General features: G+C 50.8%; 5 protein-coding genes across 5 annotated transcripts; 2 read left to right on the forward strand and 3 right to left on the reverse strand.

The window, feature by feature from the left end:
- Window positions 1–480: 480 nt before the first annotated feature.
- Window positions 481–1,610, reverse strand: GOR1-0 (Glyoxylate reductase 1; the record flags this gene model as incomplete). The annotated part of the gene is made up of 2 exons (XM_032036369.1): window positions 481–1,211; window positions 1,304–1,610. 2 exons carry the CDS (start codon window positions 1,608–1,610, stop codon window positions 481–483), a joined length of 1,038 nt encoding a protein of 345 aa, XP_031893031.1.
- A 1,124-nt stretch (window positions 1,611–2,734) lies between these two features.
- On the reverse strand, window positions 2,735–5,181 carry CGGC5_v016420 (putative transcriptional regulatory protein; the record flags this gene model as incomplete). Its single annotated transcript, XM_032036482.2, has 4 exons — window positions 2,735–3,773; window positions 3,829–3,957; window positions 4,027–4,948; window positions 5,037–5,181. 4 exons carry the CDS (start codon window positions 5,179–5,181, stop codon window positions 2,735–2,737), a joined length of 2,235 nt encoding a protein of 744 aa, XP_031893032.2.
- A 5,246-nt stretch (window positions 5,182–10,427) lies between these two features.
- On the forward strand, window positions 10,428–12,680 carry xptC-2 (Dehydrogenase xptC; the record flags this gene model as incomplete). Its single annotated transcript, XM_032036595.1, has 8 exons — window positions 10,428–10,614; window positions 10,666–10,699; window positions 10,752–11,013; window positions 11,070–11,196; window positions 11,255–11,502; window positions 11,554–11,767; window positions 11,831–12,585; window positions 12,645–12,680. The coding sequence occupies 8 exons, from the start codon at window positions 10,428–10,430 to the stop codon at window positions 12,678–12,680; spliced, it is 1,863 nt and encodes a 620-aa protein (XP_031893386.1).
- A 1,054-nt stretch (window positions 12,681–13,734) lies between these two features.
- On the forward strand, window positions 13,735–15,642 carry CGGC5_v016422 (Secreted lipase; the record flags this gene model as incomplete). The annotated part of the gene is made up of 3 exons (XM_032036706.1): window positions 13,735–13,863; window positions 13,922–14,810; window positions 14,876–15,642. 3 exons carry the CDS (start codon window positions 13,735–13,737, stop codon window positions 15,640–15,642), a joined length of 1,785 nt encoding a protein of 594 aa, XP_031893385.1.
- Window positions 15,643–15,739: 97 nt separating this feature from the next.
- CGGC5_v016423 (uncharacterized protein) lies at window positions 15,740–17,626 on the reverse strand (the record flags this gene model as incomplete). Its single annotated transcript, XM_032036819.2, has 4 exons — window positions 15,740–15,957; window positions 16,017–17,302; window positions 17,374–17,480; window positions 17,532–17,597. 4 exons carry the CDS (start codon window positions 17,595–17,597, stop codon window positions 15,740–15,742), a joined length of 1,677 nt encoding a protein of 558 aa, XP_031893384.2.
- Between the last annotated feature and the right edge of the window lie 3,184 nt (window positions 17,627–20,810).

Below are 20,810 nucleotides of genomic sequence, written 5' to 3' on the forward strand. Positions count from 1 at the left end.
CGACGGCTAGGATGGATTTAGAGGCACAATGGTGTCTGAGAAACATGGTTCCAAAGCCTTACTCGTACATGATTGGCCGATGAGAGCATGGATGTTGATTTCTTCATCCTCAACAACTCAATCAGTGTAATTGAGACAGGCAAGCAACTTGTAGCACTAAGAGCTATGCACGAAACACTCAGGGACTTCCGTTTCCGCAAATCTATAGTCTATGGACGAAGTTTATTGTAGCCTACTTACGGACTCTTTTGAGGGTTGTCTTTCCCATCCAGCGCTGTCCACGAAGTCCCATCTCATGCACGCGCGTTGAAAGAGAAATTAACAGTAGTCACGTCGGTAAATGTGCAAAAGAAGGTGGCTGTAAAACTGTCTTTTTTTGGTCATGATATTTCCCTCGTCCAAGTTTCCACCGCAGAACTCCAAAGTTTCCCTGCTATAAATACAGATTCATGTCGGCTTTTCCCAATCCTTTTCATCCCATCACAGACGGCTTTGCTTGATCAAGTGGGCATTGACCGGGGTGATGGCCTTGCCCGTCTTCTCAAAGGACAGAATATTCTCCATGCCCAGTCTCTCAAAGCCGATGTGAGCATCTAGTGAAGCTCCAGCATTGTGCGACAGAACCTCGACATTCCTCATCTTGATGAGCTCCTTGCTGACGTGGGGCTCGTTGAAGTGGACGTCAAGTCCAGCGGCGGACAAGTGGCCGCTCTTCAACGCAGCAACGAGGGCATCCTCGTCAATCAACTTGCCGCGGGCAATGTTGATGACCTTGGCGCCCTTCTTCATCTTTGCAATTCCCTGAGCGTCGAGGAGCGTCTTGCCGGCGAATGGCGTCGCGACCAGGACGCAGTCAGCAGTGGCGAGCAGGTCGTCGACGTTCTTGTAGTATGTCGCGTCCGTGGACTTCTCGAGCTCGGCAGGCATGCGGACGACGTCGTTGTACAGGATCTTCATGTCGTGGGAGCGGTAAGCCTTCTCTGCAATTCTGCGCCCGATCTTGCCGAAGCCAATGATGCCCAGGCTGAAGCCATTGGGGTTGCGCGAGACGACAGCGAGGTTCTTGTTGGCGTCGACGAACTGGTCGGGGTCGCCTGAGCGCGCGGCGGTGGATGACCACGAGAAGAGGCGGAAGATGGAGATGAGGAGCCAGATGGCGCCGTCGGCGACAGATTCCGTGCAGGCCGCGGCGGCGTTGCAGTAAGTCACTCCTGTAGAATGATTAGTCAAATTTGGCGACGACGTAGTCGCAGCAATTGGCACAAAGTATCGATGGCTTCGTTGCAGCGTCCGAGCGACTTACCCCGCTGTGCCAGCGACTCCGTGTCAACCCAGTCGAACCCAGCTCCGGCACTGGCGTAGACCTTGCATGACGAGGGCAGAAGCGAAATCAGCTCCTTGTCCCAGTTGCCCATCTCTCCTCCCGTGTTCCAGAATGGGCGGTAGATGGCGAAGAAGTCGCCGAACTTCTTGTCCTTCAGCGCCTGGATGAACTCGGCGCGCGGCATGCTGTAGGAGCGCCGGATCTCGAACTTGGAGCCGAAGTCCTTGTAGAGGTCATGGTTCCACTTGATGTCGTCGCCGAGCTGGAGAACGATAGGCTTGCCCATTTTGCTGACTCTGCTAGGCCGTGAAGTAAGATATGGACGTGATGCGAGGTCGTGGTTTGACAGGTGAAGAGGAGGCAGAGGCGGAGGGGTATCGATCGAGCTCACAAAAGTTGGACTGAGCTGTCCGAGTGCTCGGGGTATTGCCCGCCGTGATATTTATATCGGACGATGTCCGCAGTCGGGGTGTCTTGCTCTTCCTTACATCATGTCACCGTCTCGCGACTCCCGATTGGATTTGTTGGGCGCGTGTCGGCGATATTTTCCCTGTTTGGGGAGCTTTGGGGAGCTATCCCGGCAGCACCCCCTGGGCTGGGTGGAACGGCCCTGTGTCGCCCTGTGTCGAGCTACTGGAGCTACTGCATCCCCGCCCCCGCAAATGGCCCGTAGTGGCCCGCAACAGCTCCCACGGGGACGCTAACGCACGACGCCCATTTGCTGGACGTCCAAGGATGGCCAACTGCCCCGAATGCCGCCAAGCCCGAGCATCCCCGCGTATCCCCCCAGAGTTTCCTGGATACACCGCCAATGATGAGTCTCGGAACCCCCGCTGACCTGCTGGTCATCGTGGGTTTTGGTTTTGTTTGTTGAGTTGATCCGGTTAAAGATGGCATTGGCGCTACGGAGCCAACACGAAACATTCCCGCGGAATACCCACCACCAAAGCGGATATAAAAGCCGATGGCCACCAACCACCTCACTTTAAAAGCCAATTGTTCAGTTAGTCTTGAACTTTCACTGCGGTGCTCTCGATTACCAGGAGAACGAGATCAAGTCAACATGAAAGCTGAAGAGCGAAGCCAACACAACCATAATATCCCAAGACGATCAACGGTAAGCTCAACGGTAAGCTCAAAATATGTTGGAAACAGTTATTCATCGCCACAAAATGAAACTGTGAAAACAATAAACAAAAACTAAATAGTTTTCGACCTCAGCGGTAAGAAGAGAAATTCCAACTTCGTCTTTTAAGTTGTGATCCACATCGTATAACTTTGCAAGGAACAGACAAAGCAGCGCGGATGGTCAAGATACCCAATAGAATAAATATCTTCACTTGACAGAGACCTTAGGACAAAACATACCATCGCGGTTTTTCAAGTGCTGAGATCTTCTCTCTGTGAGCTTCACATCTCTCCTGAGCCCTCTCCCATGGCCAGGTCCAATTCTGCCCAGAACCCATCACCCCATTCGCCCCACGACGAAGGATCCATAAGTGCCTCCCAACTGGAAGCACTGGCTGAAGTGGCTGAAGCCATGGGCTGTCCATTGTGAATTACATCATCACATCCAAGATACTTGAAAGCGCATCTCTCGAGATATCTGCGAGCTGTGGCTTCTCCGCCGAACACGGAAGAAATCCCTGGTGCCAGCGCCGCAGGGCCCGCAGTATCTTGTGAAAGATTAAAAGCTTTGTCGTCGGATATAGACAAGATCTGATGCAGTACTTTGAGGCCGTCGTCGATAGTTGCGATGGAGCGTTTGTCTTCTGTAGTTCCTGGTGCGGGGGGTTGCAAGTCTGAAGCTATCATCTCAATGTCATGGCGAATTGAGGCTGCGTTGGCGGGTTGCTCTACCAGAAGAAAGGTAGCAAGGACAATCGCGGCTGATATGACGTGATATGCCTGGATTCGCAACTTATCTGATCGTCGGAAACGTGCCTCGTCGGGGGAGCGAAGGGCCTTGTACAGCGTCAACGTCGATGACCCCGCCGTAACACAGCGTTGGAACATTTCGCCGGCCTTGAGCTGAAGGAATGGTCGGTACATCCGTACTCTCTGCACTGCTATGCAGCTGTCTAGTAGATGGTGACCCCACAGAACAAAGCCAAAGTTTGGTGGAAGTGCCGGAGCCTTGCTTTCCACACTCCGTGCTGGGTCTTTGAAATACCACGGAAACTGGTCGGTGATAGCCGTAAGCTCAGCATCGATGCTTGACACAAAATCATGAGAACCGAGGTTTGCACCGTTGTCCAACCACAGCTTGTTGAAGACCTTGAAGATTCGACCGCGAAAGTGGTGCATGCTCATCTCGGTCGGCTCGTTCAGAGGCTTGACTTGAGCACAGACAGAGTTGATGTCGACATCATTACAGTTGGAAGGGAATGGGACATTGGAGAGATGCGATTGCAGCAAAGGAGGTCTTCCTAGACAGAGTGATTGAAACCTGCGTCATGTTAGAGAACCGTTTTCCGCACCTCAGCAAGCAACATTAAACGTACGTATCTGCCCCAGCCAGATCCCACCAAACTCTGTGCCGTAATTCCCTCTCAAGGCAATCCGACATGGATGGTGGACTTTCCCGGTCAAGACCGAGAGCTTGGCCTTGGCGGATAGCTTGTGCTAGGTGCCTAATGGTGAAGATCTTATTAGTTCTATCGACGCATGAGGTACCCAGACGAAGTTTCGCTGAGACTTACGTATTGAGAGCCTCGATGTCCTTAGTTCCGTACCAGTACAGCTGGGTAACAATGAAAACCTGGAGCTGTATCAAGGTCGGCTTGGACTCATACCCGCCCGATTGCAAAGATTGGCGGGAAGCAGAGTACCATCGATGTGACAGGGCGGCAAGGTCTGAGACCTCAAATCCTGCTGCTTCAGCCATTGGGGCCGGTATATAGAGCGAACTGAGCGAAAACATGATGAACAATAGTGAAAGCCATATTAGGTCGACGTCCTCAACACTTTTTGACCATAACATGGAGTATTGGGCTCGAAACGATGGGGCATGGATAGCATGATAGATCCAGTTGATGTTCTCAAAGAAGTAGGTGACCAGTAAATCGGCTTGGGTCTGAGCAGGAAGCAGGCTTAGCAGATACCGTTTCCAGAATAATTGAGGCTCGTCAAACAGGGTTGGTGTCTTGGATGAGAATGGATTTTGTAAGGCCAAAGACGCTACTGAAAGGCTGGCCTCTTTGACAGGAGGAGGCGCGGTATTCGGCGAGTATTGATGTGATGGAGGGGACCCTCTTGCGTATTGCATCGGCCTCAGTCGCGTTTCAATGATCGACTGAAGGTCCGAGTCTAAGGTCGTTGGTGCCGTTCGAACTTGATCACTTGACACATTCGGCTGGGAGTTCGTGAAACCATAATCATCCTCCGAGGTGTTGGTGATCGCTGCGACACTCAAAGGCGTTGACGGAAGTGTGCTCGCGGGCAGTACCACCTTGGTGATACTTGATTGTGTTATAAGCGCCGACGTAGCTTTCTTCCCAGACATCTGAGGAAGCGAGGGGGCTAGGCCACGCTTGATCACGCTTTCAGGTGCCGGGTGCAGACGGCATTGGTCCTGTCGGTTGTATTGACGACATGTGTGACACGGTATGGTCCTATCGCATTCTTGTTCAGTCAGTCTCAGTGAGAAGCTCTTCGTCGCTCGACGTCGCGCAAGGTTGCCCCAGGAAAGCGTGGAGGGGTTTTCTCTTACTGAGCTTATGTAGTCGACACGGAAGGCAACTCAGAATCCTGCGGTTTCTAGTCTTTTTTGGCTTCGATTTGGGCTCCTGTTCTTGACTTAACCGACCCAAGCCGGCTTCCGAAAGGGGCAGCCCCGGTCTTAATGGTTGAGGCATGTTGCTTCAACTATGAGCGTGCGTACGGTGGCTTAACGTTAACGAGATATGCTCATCTGCTATCGTTAGCACAACGAGGGGTGTAGAGCATGTCGTAAGTCACTGATATGTTGCACCTGAGAGATCTGTAGCGCTCCTATTGCCGTACCGCCGAGCACCGGGAGCCCGACGCTCAGGACCGATTGATGATTCACGGCGTCGATGTGGATGCTACTTTCGGCGCTTCTACCGTTGAGCCTACTGCCAATCGTGCGGCCGGAGGGCAAGTCGAGGGTATCCACACAGGGGCAGTGCGTAGTCGAATCGAATGATGCTGTGAGAGATACCAAGCCGGGTGAATGCGTCGACCGGGGGGTTTGCAGGAATTCAACGAGGCAAGGTGTTCGTCAGATCTTGCCGGCCACGGGGATACGTGTGATGAATGTTGTTAGTACCTAAAAATGGCAAAGTAGCTGCCTAAATCAGGATGAAATGACAAGCATACGAGCGAGACGTACAGGCGCACCACGGAGGTTCCGCGGCGCGAAGCGCTAGCTGACGCCACCGAGTCCGTCATTCTTTGAAATCTTCTTTGAGCTCAGAGTGGGACCCTTTGTCGGCGAAGCGCGAATATTATTCAGTTTTTTCATGAGCAGAAGGCTTGAAGAAAGTATTTGATGAGTGCCGGAATTCGTCTACTGCCAAGATGATGACTGAAGCTTGAAAGTTGGTTTTGGTGCTGACTGTAGCCGTGCTGAAAAGTCACCCTTTCTTCATGGCTTTGACGGAGTTTTGTGCATCTAGCTCGCCTAGAGACGTATAGTATGGTCCGCATCGCACGCTGGGTCTGCATTTTCTGGCATTTGAAAGTTTTCCAATGGTTTGCGATTATTCTGCTTGGAATGTTTGGCAAATTGAAGTTCTCACGTTCACAGATACTAGCCCCAGAGACTTCAAATAAACACTTAATTACCGGCGATACAAAACCCTCCAATTGATAAGACAGATATGTGTATGGTGGTTTGTCGATGCTTGCGTGTATTAGAGAGCAAGTATGTATTCGCAGACGACATGGACTCTACGCTTCCAGCCCCCTATCACTTTAGCTTTTAGCAAAATGACTAGACCACCCAGCAATTACCGAGATATGTTCCATAAGGGCGAGTAAATCAAAATTTCGGTGTCAAGTCCACTTGTGATACCGACCCCGGAATTGGCGGAGCGTAGCAAGTCGGCGCCGACGTTGTTTTGCAGGTTCGCGGCGGTGTTATCCCCTGTTTCAGAATTTCGTGGCGATGCGGACATGGTGACCATCGGCCGCGAGAGGTAACTTCCAAGCAACAGGGTAGTCTATATTTGCAAGCCGGTCGAAGACATCATACGCGTCCTAAGGATGGCGGTGTGCCGGAACTGTGCCGAACAGGTCGCCAGTTGAACAATCGCCGCCATTTGTTCACTGTCTCGACTTTGGTGAGCCAATATCTACACACGACTTAATGGACGGAATCTTCTTGATTGTTCCCATGAGACCATGGCCAACGAGCTTTTGACGCAAATTGCCCGTACTACTGGGCTACTCAATTGATACGCAGAGAAATCATTTGAGTTGGCCAGATACCGGTAGAAATGTTGTGAAACGGGTCAAATCATTTCAATAATTGTGCAAGGCGCTCTTAGGGCTACACATATTCTGCTAGAAATCCATTAAGTCGATAAAACATCCCGATTCAGAGCTCTTCACTTCCGTCGCTTGTCGACGAAAGTCAACTCGGAAGCTAGTAATCCTGCAGCCTACGGAACAAAGTAATCTAGAATCATGCTTCTGTTCGCACGATACTTTCGAGACGGCTGGTTCCATCTCATCTGATGTCCCAGTTATTCCGAGGGACAAGCAACCACTTCGGTCGGCCTTCAGATTACGCCGACGGCCTCTATGAAGTGATCACATGCGCATCACCAATTGTGCAGCCAGCTGCGACAAATTGGATTCATATCCTACGCTCTTACAATGAAAGTTCCTTCGAAGATGAGTTAAACACACTGCTTGATACAAATATTGCTGGAAAGACTGAACTTCGAACTGTAGTCACGGCAAAACTGATCCCGTCGGTCCGAACAAGTAACAACGACTAGGCAATTATCAGCGAAGTTTTGGAGCACTCCAGTTGTATTCCTACACATATCCTAAATGGGTCTTTGCGGAGTCTTCGCATCCATGATTGATACTCTACCTTTGCTTCGTGATAGTTCTCGACGGAGCGCATTTTGTTGTTCAACCCTGACAAGAGGTCGCCACTCTTCCCCCAGGATTGTCGTCTACGCGATTTGCTAAACAGTGAATAAGGGGAAGGAAAAATGCGAAAGAGGCAAGCCGCGAGAATCTTTGTGGTTCCGCAAGCATTGATACGCTGGATTCTGGTGATGACTTCGCGGGATGTGGGGGGTTCTCGTTCATGAAGTTGGAAAACAAGTTGAGTTATGACTTCTGACAGCGACAGTCGCCGATTAGGCTCTTGCGTTGGTCTTGAAAGAATACAAGGGCGGTCTGCAGCCAGGGAAATCTGTCCGCTTTTGCGCCTTTGCGCTTTTGCGTTTCTCGGCCCGCTAGCCTACACTAGACTTGCGATGCTCCTTCCAGGCATGCGATAGATTGAACCGGACTACTGGGTTTCCAAGGGTCGAGCCTGTTATTATTTTACTGTCGTGAGACTTCCCCCAGTTAAGTGATCCACTAACGACATGATTTAGGGTTTGGGGAGCATCAGATGAACGAGCCTGACAAGCACTGTTTATCATGCAAGACACCTTGTGAGTTGCCGGAGTAACCCAGCTCGGAAAACTTGCTTTGACCATTTTCTGTGCTGCAAGGTCGGCACACCGCCGGCGCAGAGGTTTGGACCAGAGAAATGGCTGAAACCTGCTGCTATGTGAGACGCTTAGCGAGAAATCCATCAGCGAGTTTAAAGTTAAGCTGAACCCCTCTTATCCACACGACTCCATGCATTTAGGAGTATTTCATTCTTATCAGGTGGAAACAATGGAGCGCCAAGGCTGTCTCCTCCCTATTTGACTCTCGGTGCTGGTCATCTGTCATATAGGGCTCTGCAAGCTATTCTGGGTCGAAGTTCGAAGACTTACGTAGGTGCTATCAAATCGTTCAGCCGAATAGGAGCCAGTGAAGCTTCAAGCAGTGACGTATGTTTTGCTCACTGTTTCTGGACATGAGACCCCCAAGCGCTGACCGGGACAGGTCGATTACTGAGCTGCGTATGAATTAGCTCACCTTTGATACAGAGGCTGTCTCTGGAAGATTATGTGCGAAAATAATGGCGTCGGAACGACCTCGTTCCCGAGCGGCCAAGCCCGTCCAAGAGGAATAGCCTCGACCAAAATGATGACAACTGTAGACGTCGTAGAATTATTCCAATGCTACGGTAGGCGGTTCTCGTCTACTAGAATGCAACCCTCTCTCTCAAGCCCTGCCATTTTTGAGAGAGAGGGTTGCATGCAGGAAGGAGATCTTCCCGGGAAGTGGCTCCCGAACAAGTACAGCGGGGTGAGCGATATTGGGTGCCACAAGTCCCGAAGGTGGTGTTGGTCCAAATTCGTAGCTGTCATGCTGCCGACGGTCCATCGGCGTGTCTACGCAGTACACTGCGCTACACGACTGCGTCTATTTACTTCTTCGTAACACTTGAGCGTCTTCTCACATGTCTGTCCAATATTGGTGTTCTGTGGGACCGAGGTTTCCGAAAAGAATCATGTACATACCGTGTGAGAAGAAAGCACTTTTTCAGCTAACTTCATGATTGAGATGCTTCGACATAGCCTCCTACAATGACGTTTGCAAAGACAAGCAAAGCGCTGGCCTCCGCACCGGGAGCCGCGCGCTACGGCTTCGTGATCGACACCGGAAATCCAATTTATCAAAAACGCATCGAGTTGCGATGGGATTTGCTCAATGCTCGTGGTTTGTTTTGAACGTGTTGCCTGCCGGCGCGCTCTTTTGACACCATTGTAGTTCCATCAAAGAAGTCAAACCCCAATTCCATGTTCTTCGTGTACCTTATCCAATGTACAGAACCCAGCGAACCAGACAAATGTCGAAGTTTCCAGCCTGTCCGTGGCATGGTGCCAAACAAGCAGGTTGTCAGAGGGGCCGAGGACCAACTGCAGTCGCACCGGCCGGCAGGGTGCCGACTTGGGGAGAAAATCGTGGAGGAGCAGGATGCAGGAAGCAGCCGGGATTAAGTGGGGGGTTCCTTGTCAATGAGTCGCGGACCCGGGGTACTTGGGATGCCGCACCCTTTTTTAGGGACGTTTTTCGGCGATGGGACGAAATCTGGCTATCGGCGATGATCCTCGATCGCCATGTGTCACTGCAGATGAGGGTGCACTATGATTCCGTACTATGCAGTAACACTCTACATGTCTTGGCCACGGGAACTCAAAAGACTATTCGCGGCAACTTGGAGCTCAGCTGGACAGTTTGTCAGCATCTTAGCGGGTGAGTTATCGCGGGGCGAAGCTCTTCCTCTTGGCTAACGCGCCGTTTCAACCAGCATGAACCTAAATGATTCAATATCCTTGCCTTTCGGCAAATCGTTCCCAGTCGACTGCAGGCGCAATCTCCGGGCGACCATTCCCAGAAACCGGCTTACAATCCACTTGGCTTGTCAACCACGTGTGGCAGTTACAGTTGTCTTCGCTGACCGAGCCATCGCTAACACAGCATTGCGCCACCCCAAGACCTTCTGAACTGCCAATACCAAGCTTCGGCTGATGTTCGTAAGGGACTTTCACCCGTCCGATTGCAGGTTCCTCCTTGCCTTCCTTGCGGGTCTCCGTGCTACCCAATATGTCGTTCTTACCCGTTCTGTTGGCATCGTCGCACTATGTCACGTAATTCTCTCAGTACCAATATGTCGGCGTCCCAGGCCTACAGCGCGCTGTTGTCTCGCCTGTCGTGCTTCCCACCCCCTGGCTCTGGTGGAGAAGAAAGCTGACAGTCGGCAAGTAGTAGCGGCAGCATCAACAAGACAGGCAGGTAGGTCGGCTGCGAGCGCGCATGTCGAGTTTATTATCAGATGGTCCAGTCCCATCTTCAGGGGCAGGACCAGATCGTATACATATCGGGTCGTCCCGAGTCGATACACATCTGCAACTCTTTGCGTCTCTACTCACTCGTTGTCGTACCCCTGTACATACGCACAAACATTCATTCCTTTTTGTTTTTTAAAGAGTTGAATCGGCAGAAAACAGTCACCATGGCATTTGTCGTGAAGATGGCTGTAGCTGTGGCAGCAATGCCGCTCTACGGAGCGCTTGCTCGTCCGTCCTCTCCTTGTATTAAGCGCGCAAACGAGTCCAACCTGCTGCCGAGTTATGATTACATCGTCGTTGGAGCCGGTGCGAGTGGTTTGACAGTTGCCAACCGACTTTCGGAGGATTCGAGTAAGTCCTTCTGGAAAATGTGGCTGAATTCCACCAACTAACTCTAAATAGATGTGTCCGTTCTGATCATCGAGGCCGGCGAACTGTTAGTTAACATAACTCCTATTTTAATAGCGATACTGACAGTCAGCCTGCAGTGACGCGGGAGAAGATTTTGTAAAGATTCCGGGTCTGGCAGGAGGCGCTATTGGAACGAAGTATGATTGGAACACGACTTACATCGCCAACGACGCGCTCGGAGGCCGTACCGTTTCCATTCCCCAAGGAAGGGTTGTTGGAGGCTCAACGAAACTCAACCGAATGGTCTTCGACAGAGGTTCCAAGTCCGATTATGACCGCTGGGAGGCGCTTGGAAACACTGGCTGGAACTGGGACTCTCTTCTGCCGTATTTCAAGAAGGTGTGCCAACTTAACCGACTACGCGATTGACCGGAGGGGATGGCTAACTTGGCTAGAATGAAATCTTCACGCCTCCCAAGGCAGATGTTGTCTCCGAATGGGGTGTCGAGGTTGACGACTCGGCTCACGGCAAGGACGGTTTGATGCAAGTCACGTACTCTCCGTTCTTCTGGCCCACTACCAGTACGTTATTGCTGAGAGAAACTGTTTGCGGTCATTTTGGAAGCTTACAATATTACAGAGTACATGATTGATGCCGTTAAGGAGCTCGGCATCACTGTTGCCAAGGATCAAGCCAATGGAAGCCCCATCGGTGGTTACTTCTGCCCTCACAACCAGGACCCCACGACAAACACTCGTTCTTCCGCCAGAGAGGCTTACTACGACAACTTCACCACAAGAAAGAACCTGCACCTTCTTACCGGACAACAGGTTACCAAGGTTTTGACTACTGGTTCTGGCGACTCAGTCACTGCGACCGGTGTGGAGGTATGACTCCTGGCTTGCCTGACGGGCTCTCTGAGACTAATAGATTCGCAGTTCGCCGCCAGCAAGGGTGCCAATGTCCAGACTGCCACCGCTAGCAAGGAGGTCATTCTTGCTGCTGGTTCCTTCCACACCCCTCAAATCCTCCAGGTTTCTGGTATCGGTGACTCTGCCCTCCACCAGAGCATTGGCGTTTCCACTGTTGTCGATCTCCCTGCTGTCGGCCAGAACTTGCATGATCATGTTCTTCTGACTGTCGTTAACACCAGTAGGACTTCCCTTCCAAGCATGCGTGCGTACAAAAAGCGGTGAAGCTGATATGATGATTTAGTCAACACGACTCTGCCCGTGAGCAGCCTCCTGACGAGCAACGAGACCTTCGCCGCCGCCGCTCGAGCCGAGTACGACAGCCAGCACACTGGCCCATTCGCATCCCCTACCGGCGACTTTTTGGCTTTCCTCCCTCTGTCCACCTACTCCCAGGCTGGCCAGTCTCTGAACACCCAGGCCACCTCTCAGGACGGCACGACCTTCCTTCCTACTGGTACTCCGGCCGAGGTTGTGAAGGGTTACCAGGCCCAGCAGAAGGTGCTCAATGAGCGTCTTCTGGCCACTGACTCCGCCCTTCTTGAGGTTATCTGGTCCGACGGTGCCATGGTGCTTGGTCTTCAGCACCCTTACTCTCGTGGCAGTGTGAAGGCCTCCTCCAGCAGCACATTCGACGCCCCCGTCGCCGACGCCGGCTTCCTCCGCAACCCTCTGGACGTCTCCCTTTTGACCGAGGGCGTTAAGTTCACTCGTACCCTCACTGCCACCTCCGCCATCAAGCAGCTGTCTCCCGTCGAGGTCGTTCCCGGTGCCAACGTTACCAGCGATGAGGCCATTGGCGACTTCATTCGTCAGCAGGCTTCAACTCTGTACCACCCTGTCGGCACCTGCAAGATGGGCGCCAAGGAGGAGGGCGGTGTCGTGGATGGAAACCTGAAGGTCTATGGCGTCAAGGGTCTGCGTGTTGTCGATGCCTCTATCATGCCTTTGGTTCCTGCCACCCACATCATGACAACTGTTTACGCTGTCGCTGAGAGAGTAAGTCGCGTTCCAGTGTTCTCTAGTATTGAATCCCACTAACAGTGACTCCTTTGCAGGCTGCCGATATCATCCGTGGCAAGACTTCTGCCTGAGTATCTTCGATGAGACTCGACGAAGCTACGTGATGGGGCGCGTTCGTGCACCAATTCTTTTCTGGTCATACTTCAGGGATAGAAAGTACATATCAATTCGCCCTCACCTCGGCAACAAATGCATTGTATTGAAAGCGTCGACAGCTGGTAGTAAGGTTTTTCGGTGACTGAACATCCGTGTGGAACCCAATATGAACCATTTGATTCTGGTGAAAATATGCCGTAGTAGTTCTATTCACGCGCCCTGATCATCGGCGATGGCTTCGTGAACACGATCTTATCATGATAACTCAAGACACCAACTGGTATGGAGTTTCTCAGAATGGGAATATGCATGCTTCAAATATGTGCGCTGCATCAACTTGGGCACATTGTCTCGAGCGAAAGCCTCCCTTTGACGCAAAGAGAATAACAAGATTCAAGACACTTTTCCATATGGCAAAGTACCTCGGGCCTAACGCCGTACTCGGGCGCAGTGCATGTTCCCCAATCAGGAATTTTTCACTTATATTTCTAGTGGTCCTTGTGTCTCGCTTGATATATAGAAGGCTGGGTAGACACCGTTACCTGCGTGGCTCACTGCGCGCCTCTCACTTGGGGGCTGTCCGAGGCACCAGCTGAAATGCAAGACATCAGACACCCGTCTTCCCCTCCGTTTAAGCTTGGGTATCCTGGATTCCATGCAAAGGCGGCAAGGTTCATCTTCCCCGCACCGGACTAACATCCGCACATCTCCATGAAGAATGACGTCCAAGACAATTGATCCCAGGGCTGCTCGGACATGTAAGATCAGACCATTGTGCAAATAAATCCCCAACCAGGAATTTGTTCTTCATGAACGTGAGAAGTTGTATAGGTGGTCGCATTGGAGAGAGGATCTCACTACATTCACAGATTTTAATAGAAAGCCGCCAGGGGCACGCATCGCTCAACGTCTCCTTGCGCAAGCTATTTTGGTCACGAGCACAGAGCAGCCTTCCTCGGACCACCGTATCGAAAATTCACCACCTCAAACTTCGAGATACTCCGCATCGCAGGTGCATATTTTGCCATCATGCTCAAAGGTCTGTTTTCTTTCGCGGTTCTAGCGTTGTGCGTCGGTGCCAGGACCGAGCATGACCTTCCGCAGCTGAAGCTTCCGTGGGGTACTTGGGAAGCTGCCCGATTTCCAGGAGACGAGGATGTGAGCAAAGAAAGACATTATATGTGCCTGACCCGTGATATCTAATCTGTTCATACAGATATACGTGTTTAGAAACGTGCGCTTTGGCGCAAAGCCAGAACGCTTCGGGGCTCCATCATTCCCAGACTGGGAAGACGACAGCATTCAAGACAGCGCAGGTGGCCGGAGTTGCATCCAGATCAACCCGAACGGACTAAAAAACCCGCCTGGCGGAAGAAACCTGATTTACGAAGAACCCGACACCAGCATCATCGAGGATGAAGACTGCCTCTTCCTTGACATCTACGTACCAGTCAAAGCTTTTGACAAGGATTCCACGCGCCTCCCCGTCGTCGTTTGGCTCTATGGTGGTGCGTACGCCTTCGGCAGCAAGGATCAATTCAGTCCTCTTTACACAGGCCAGTCTCTTCTTGAGGCGTCAAGATATGGTACCATTTTCATCACTGGCAACTATCGTCTAGGTGCATTCGGATGGCTCGCAGGCTCCTACATGGAGGACAGCGGGCTGCCGAATGCCGCTCTTTATGACCAGGCCCTCCTTTTTGAGTGGGTTCAGGAATACATTGATCAAGTTCAAGGCAACCGATACAGCGTCAGCGCCTGGGGCGAGTCGGCCGGGGCTGGTTCTATCATGCATCATTTGATCCGGGAAGACGGCGAGAAAGACCCCAACTTCAACACGTTCCTAGTCCAGAGCCCCGCATTTGAGTGGCAATGGGATAACTCCAAAGACGGGGCGCTCGATAAGGCCTACCGGATGTTCTCTGAACTGGCTGGCTGCGGAGACAAGTACGACATTGACTGCTTGCGCAACGCCAGATCGGCCAAATTGATTGAAGCAAATCAGCAGTTCTTTGGCAAGGTCAAGCAGACTGGCATGGCACCTGTCGGGCCTTCTGTTGATGGCAAATGGATAAGGACTCTACCGACAATCGCGTTTTCTCGAGGTATGTCTCTCTGATCATACTCCATCACTTTTTGCAGGAAAGAAGACTCTAATTTGACAAAATAGGTAAATATTGGGATAACATCTGGTCCACTGTCGTCTCTCACTGCGCCAACGAGGCCCAGTCATTCATACCCGCAGGCATGGACTCACAAGCAAAGTTCAACTCTTACCTGGCCATGATGTTCCCCGGGGAGAAACTTTCGCACATCAGAGATCAGATACGTCAACAGTACAAATGCTCGGCTTTTCATCATGACAACTACACCACATGTTTGAAGGAGGTGATTCAGGATTCTACTTTCACCTGCAACACCCGAGACCTTTACGATGCCTACTCCGACAGGTCATACATGATGGAGTATGCATACCCTTTCAGAGTTTTGGCTTACCATGCCAGCGACTTGATCCCTCTCTTCTCAAACAACGTCCAGCAAGTTGTGGGCCTCCTCTCCAAGGTTTTGAGGAGCAGATTGCTGGCCAAGATCTACGCCAAAGTACTTGAGGGCCTGGTAGCGACGCGGTACAAGGCATATCTCGCATCCTTTGCTATGAATGGAGACCCGAATAACCTACCAAGAACTACGCGACTATACTGGCCTGTGGCGGACGGGAACCACGATAGGCTGCGGAGTGTCCTCCAAGTCCGCGCCCCGGGGTTTCTCCACTCGGCGTTCCGTCTGACATCCGATGACCAGAATTCGAGGAATAGATGCGAATTCTGGAACGATATCGCTCAGCAAATCGTAGGACTGAAAGACGGCAAGGTCACTGTTGAGAACGAAGAGCAGGCGGTGATTCATAAGCTCCCTTCAATATTTGAGGAGCTCTAAGGATGATGTTCAACGAGTCGCCCTTCACGGATCTTGCATGTTGATAAGCTTTGCTGAGTGGGAAGGTAGACATCAATTTGACTGATTTTGCTGTGCGTCACTCGCATGGGAAATCTCTCCAGGTTTCTCTGTGGGGATCAGAGGTCGTTCTCATGGGATCAAAACCGTTACTGTGGGAGTTACCGAAAATACTGCCACTGTGCCGAGGAGATGAACTATCACCACCAATGTATCCGACAAAAATGCCAATGGAAAGGAAGATCATTGCAGCAAAAGCTTGCCATAAATAGTAACCTTTTTGCCGTTTTGCTGGGTCTAAAGCACTGTAGGTTAGTAAAGAATTCGAAACGCCTTGCCATGAATCGGGTACATACTGCTCGATGTAATGGCCACTCCCTTGCTTTTGAGTGTTCTGACGATACAATCATACAATTTCTGGTCTGTATCGAGGCTAACACCTCTCCCGTCCTGGGGCAGAATATGCATGTATGTCAAACTTCGAGTTCTCGCCCGCGGGTGTGGAAGCCCCAAGTTGATGGTTGCCAGTTCCAATGGTGTAATACCGAAACCACATTGCCGGTTCACGTCTGCCCCGGCCTCGATCAACATCTCTAGTGCCCTAAGCTCCCCTAAGTCGACGGCATATATAACAGCACTGATACCAAGGCAATCTTCGCACTCGAGAGCGAGGCCGGCATCTAATAGCTGTCCAAGGTAAGGTTTCCTGTTCTTTGTTGCATCTACCACCTCTGAGCCGCATCTTTGGCCGTGGTCTGTTTTTGCGGGTTGTCCGTCCCTCCGACCATACCCATACTCCAAGAGGGGCGCAATAACAGGAGGAAGATGTGCTTCCCAGCCCATTGCGGCGTACAAGGCGTTGTGACTCTCGTGATTCGGCTGCCTCAGAAGCCACGGCAGTATCCAAAGTTCTGGGTCTGGGGAAGATCTCTGGATGCCGGGAATAGGCTTTCGTTGAGTGATGAAAGCCCAGCGCTCGAGCAAATCCTCCAAAACCGAGGCACAAAGATTGGTGCTCTTAGATACCCATTCCACCTGCTCCAAGCTAGCTCCTGCCTGAGCAAGAGCCATAACCACTTCCAGGTTTCCTTTTCTGGCCGCATGACGAATGTATGTTTTGCCATCCGACATCTCCGTTTCGTTGACGTCAATGCCACATTTGAGGAAGGGCTCAATCATGTCTACGGTACCAAAAGAGCACATTGTTCTCAGAAAAGTGACTCTGTCAAGGCTGGACGCACTCTTTACCCATGATGCTTGCTTTTGAGGATCCAGCTCGGGCAGATGTTTGATGCGGGGACGGATACTAGATGAGATCCCGATAGGTGTTCGTATCCCTTGAAACTCAGCTTCGAGCTTGCTCTTAAAGGAAGGGATTGATCGTGCTAAAGACGCCACGAGCCACAGGTCTGTCGGGCGAAGGTTCTGAAGCATGTCGAGGTCGATGAACTTATACAGAACCTCATCGAAGTAATCGAATCCTTGAGGCATCTGGAACATCAGAAGACATGATGACTGTCCAACTTTGTCGCAAATGGAGAGATCGGCACCATTCTCTATGAGAATACTTGCCATCGGCTGCATCCTCTCATAAGATTTGCTGCTTTCCAGCATAAATTGACAACACTGCATGAGTGGGGTTCTAAGTATACGTTAGTGAGCCATTCCTATCGTTATGCGCTCGGTGATTCGTCTTCGTCGTGAGGGTCGTACTTTCCACTTTGATTCAGAAAGTCCAAGTCAAATGCTTTAGTTGAGCCTAGAATGATCCGGCAAAGCCCAAGCATGTCAACGCCCATTCCATGTCTGACAATAATCTCCTGTTTTCTTGTCATCATCGCCGTTTTCTTTCATCTCTTCTGAATACTTACATGAAGAAGAGAATTTCCTGAGGGAGCAAGAATATCGGTTGGGTGGGCTCGTCCTTCCGTAAACATCTCAAGAATGGCCGAAGAATTTCCAGCATTCAGGTGTCGACGAAGATCTGGATCCTGGTTGTAACCATACGTTTTCGGTACAAATTTGAATTCGCCGGAGCAGGATTTCTGGAAGTATAATCGGGAGACTGACTTGGCCCAAAAGCCGCACGGGTAAAGAAATACATCGAGGCACCAACTCTTCTGTTCATGTAAGGCCTTCCCTCTCCGGGACGTGGTGGTTGATGTTATACGACGAGCAGAAATAATCCCGATTGGAATGCGAATCGAATAAATGCAGCATGTCAGTTCGTGGGCTACCAATTCAACCTTGCCCAGAAGACTGTCATTGTGGTCCCAACCTTGGACGCGACCTGGCTCCGATTTGACGACGCTGGCGTCCCATTTTGGCTCTGCGAGAATCGATCCGCGATGACTGATGGTGGATTTAACGACGCTTCTTGCTCGGGACTCTTCGAGCTCTATGCATGGCAAATTATCGATTCCTTTGGCTACAATGCCCCGGACCCCGATGTCCAGATCTTCGTCTTGTACAAGGAAAACACTGCCAATGGGAGAGGCTTGCGGCAATCGATGTTTTTGAGATTTCAGTTCAGAGACCAACTCTCTCTGACGTCTCCTAAAGCCGAAAAAGTTAGTCTTTGGTCACCGAAAGTCAGCAGAAACCTAATGTTGAGTTGACGAACTCTTGTACAACGCTGAGCATGAACGTGAAGGAAGACTGATGATCAAGAAGTCTCTTTTCGAAATTATCTATATCCTGGTTGGAAAAGACCTTTTTAAATCGTGCCCGTATCGATTTGGAAGTCTTTGTGGGCTTGTTGAATTCTTTTTCGAGTCTTTGCAGCGCCTGCAGCAGGCTCTCTAAATCAGCTTTCACAGCGGCAGTTTGGTCTTCCCAGGGGACTCCAGTATCTGGCTTCTTGCTGATGAGCTCTTTTTCTGGTGCACCCAAGGCCTGTATCTCATCCAGCACATGCTTCAGGCGATGCATGGCCCCGGAAATGCGCCTGATCTCATCTGGCGCTTCCGATAATTGTGTTTGCAGACGATGTAGGGCGCTGAAACTTTTCAGCAGTAGCTCCCCGAAGCTGCCAACACTTGCGACAAACGCGAAAACCTCCATCTCTTCGATGCGTTGTTTAGATAGCTGATGACGAGTGTTTCTGTGATATTGTTACTTGTTGTTGTTGTGTGTCGAATGCTGAGCGTTCTTGTAGGTTGCGCGCCAAGTGCCCGTGATGCTCTTTGGCTAGAAATGGGAGGATAGTGACACCCTTTGGTTGCGATTGGTTGCGGGACAGAAATATTTAGAAAGTATTTGCTTTTGGCCCTCGGGTGACGGGTCAGAAAGACCGGAACGTAGAGCCTTCTTCGCATGCCAAGACAATATAAGCATCCAACATGTCATTTTTGGGGAGAGACCCAGTTGCCCCCAATATCTAATAGGCCACCGCCATCTCGACGTGCCGCATTGTTTCCTCATTTGAATCTTGGGCGCATGGACAACTCATAACGTGTGACAAGAACGAACGAATAAAAACGCTCCATCTCTTATGTGCCTCAACTTCGCATGCCATGCGGGCGCCTCACGCCTGATTTGAAGAGTGTTTCGGTGTGAATTATGGGCGGCACCTCATCTAATAGGCCTCCCTTTTGCAGGCGGCCTCCGCCAAATTGATGATGGCCGGGGGTGCCCGTTCCAGATGCCCCTCATCCAGTTTTGATTTGCTGTGGAAGTTGTACCCGAAAGCCCGAGAGCCCGAGAAACGAAGCCTTGGCTACTACAAATGATGGTCGGATCCTGTCTCTCCTACAGAGTTTTCACGACTGTGAAGCCTTGTCTAGCACTGCTTTTTCCAACTCAGTAAAATGGAAACGCCTTCAATTTTAGCAAGATGGTGTTGGCCAATGTCCCTCTTGTTCAGTATTGCCATCATCATTGGATTAGTTTTGCTTTCCCGGCGCTTTTCTACGAAGCCTCGAGGGCCAATCTCTCTGAACTCCCCTGACTTCCAAGGGGTGCCTGAAAAGAACGTTTCAACAGAGATACCAGCCTACATCTGCTCTTCGGACAATGACAAGATTCGTCGAGACCAATGGGTTGGCCGACTTGCAGAATACGCCTTTCGAGAACGACATCGGGGTCGCTACAACGTGCTAGTGATCCATGACAGTCTCGAGTACTACTTCAACAGTAACTCGATAGAAGAGGACAAGATTATTCACTACTCGGACTCCCGCAATGGCGCACTCCCTTACCGTCTCCTCGTATTTCATGATGGAGAAGTGGTAAACTTTGGGGACGGTGGCTACATCAATTGGACATTTTGGGGAGACTTTACTCGACACGGTGTTTCTTCAGTCACATTTCATCCGAAGAAGAAGGACGTCGAGTCTTAAGACGACCATGGTTTTGTAAGGCCGATGCGGCCGGGGGTAATGTCAGCTCTTCTTCAAGAGTGAGAGAGTAAATACGCATATATTCAGAGGGAAATCAGTGGTACATCACAAGATTTGTTCAATTTGCCAACAATCAATCAAATTGACAGCCGCTAATTCGCTTGGTTGAGATATTCGCTGTTGAAAAGGAATATCTTAGAAAATCCAATACAGCACCAGCTTTCAATTAAGCTCCTCACAAACCATGGTCATGGGCCTATAATCAAAAGATATACCAATGAAGAAGAGAAAAACCCAGCCATCGGGAATACATGCCTTGGACGCCTAGTTCTGGGCGCTAAAGTTGCCGGAAGCTAGGTTGCGGCAACCTGTAAAGCATGGAGGTTCGTCTGAAGTCAGCGCCTGGGAATAGCGTTGGTGGTTCGTCTGTCGCTTGAGCCTGAACTTGCTTTGAGTTCTGTCAGTTCTCGACTCTTCAGGAGCCAGGCATAACCAGCACATCCAAACGGTAGACATAGTATCCAGAGCATCAAAGATGAATTTCACAGCCTAATGCAGGCCGAAAAAGGTGCTAGGCGTCTGAACACACCTACTAGCCCGTTTGACTGTGTCACGCTGTCTTCATAATCCACTTGCGCTTAGACCGTCCCCAACCATCAAACAAGCTGGGTTCAGTCGCCCGGCTAGCTCAATCGGTAGAGCGTGAGACTCTTAATCTCAAGGTTGTGGGTTCGACCCCCACGTCGGGCTCAATTCCCGTCAGCGATTGGCATCCAGTTCCATTTTTTGTGTTTTATTAATTTTGGGAAG

Source organism: Colletotrichum fructicola (genome assembly GCF_000319635.2).
Source record: "Colletotrichum fructicola Nara gc5 chromosome Unknown KSG_Nara_v1_contig10, whole genome shotgun sequence".
In the NCBI taxonomy this organism is placed as follows: Eukaryota; Fungi; Ascomycota; class Sordariomycetes; order Glomerellales; family Glomerellaceae; genus Colletotrichum; species Colletotrichum fructicola.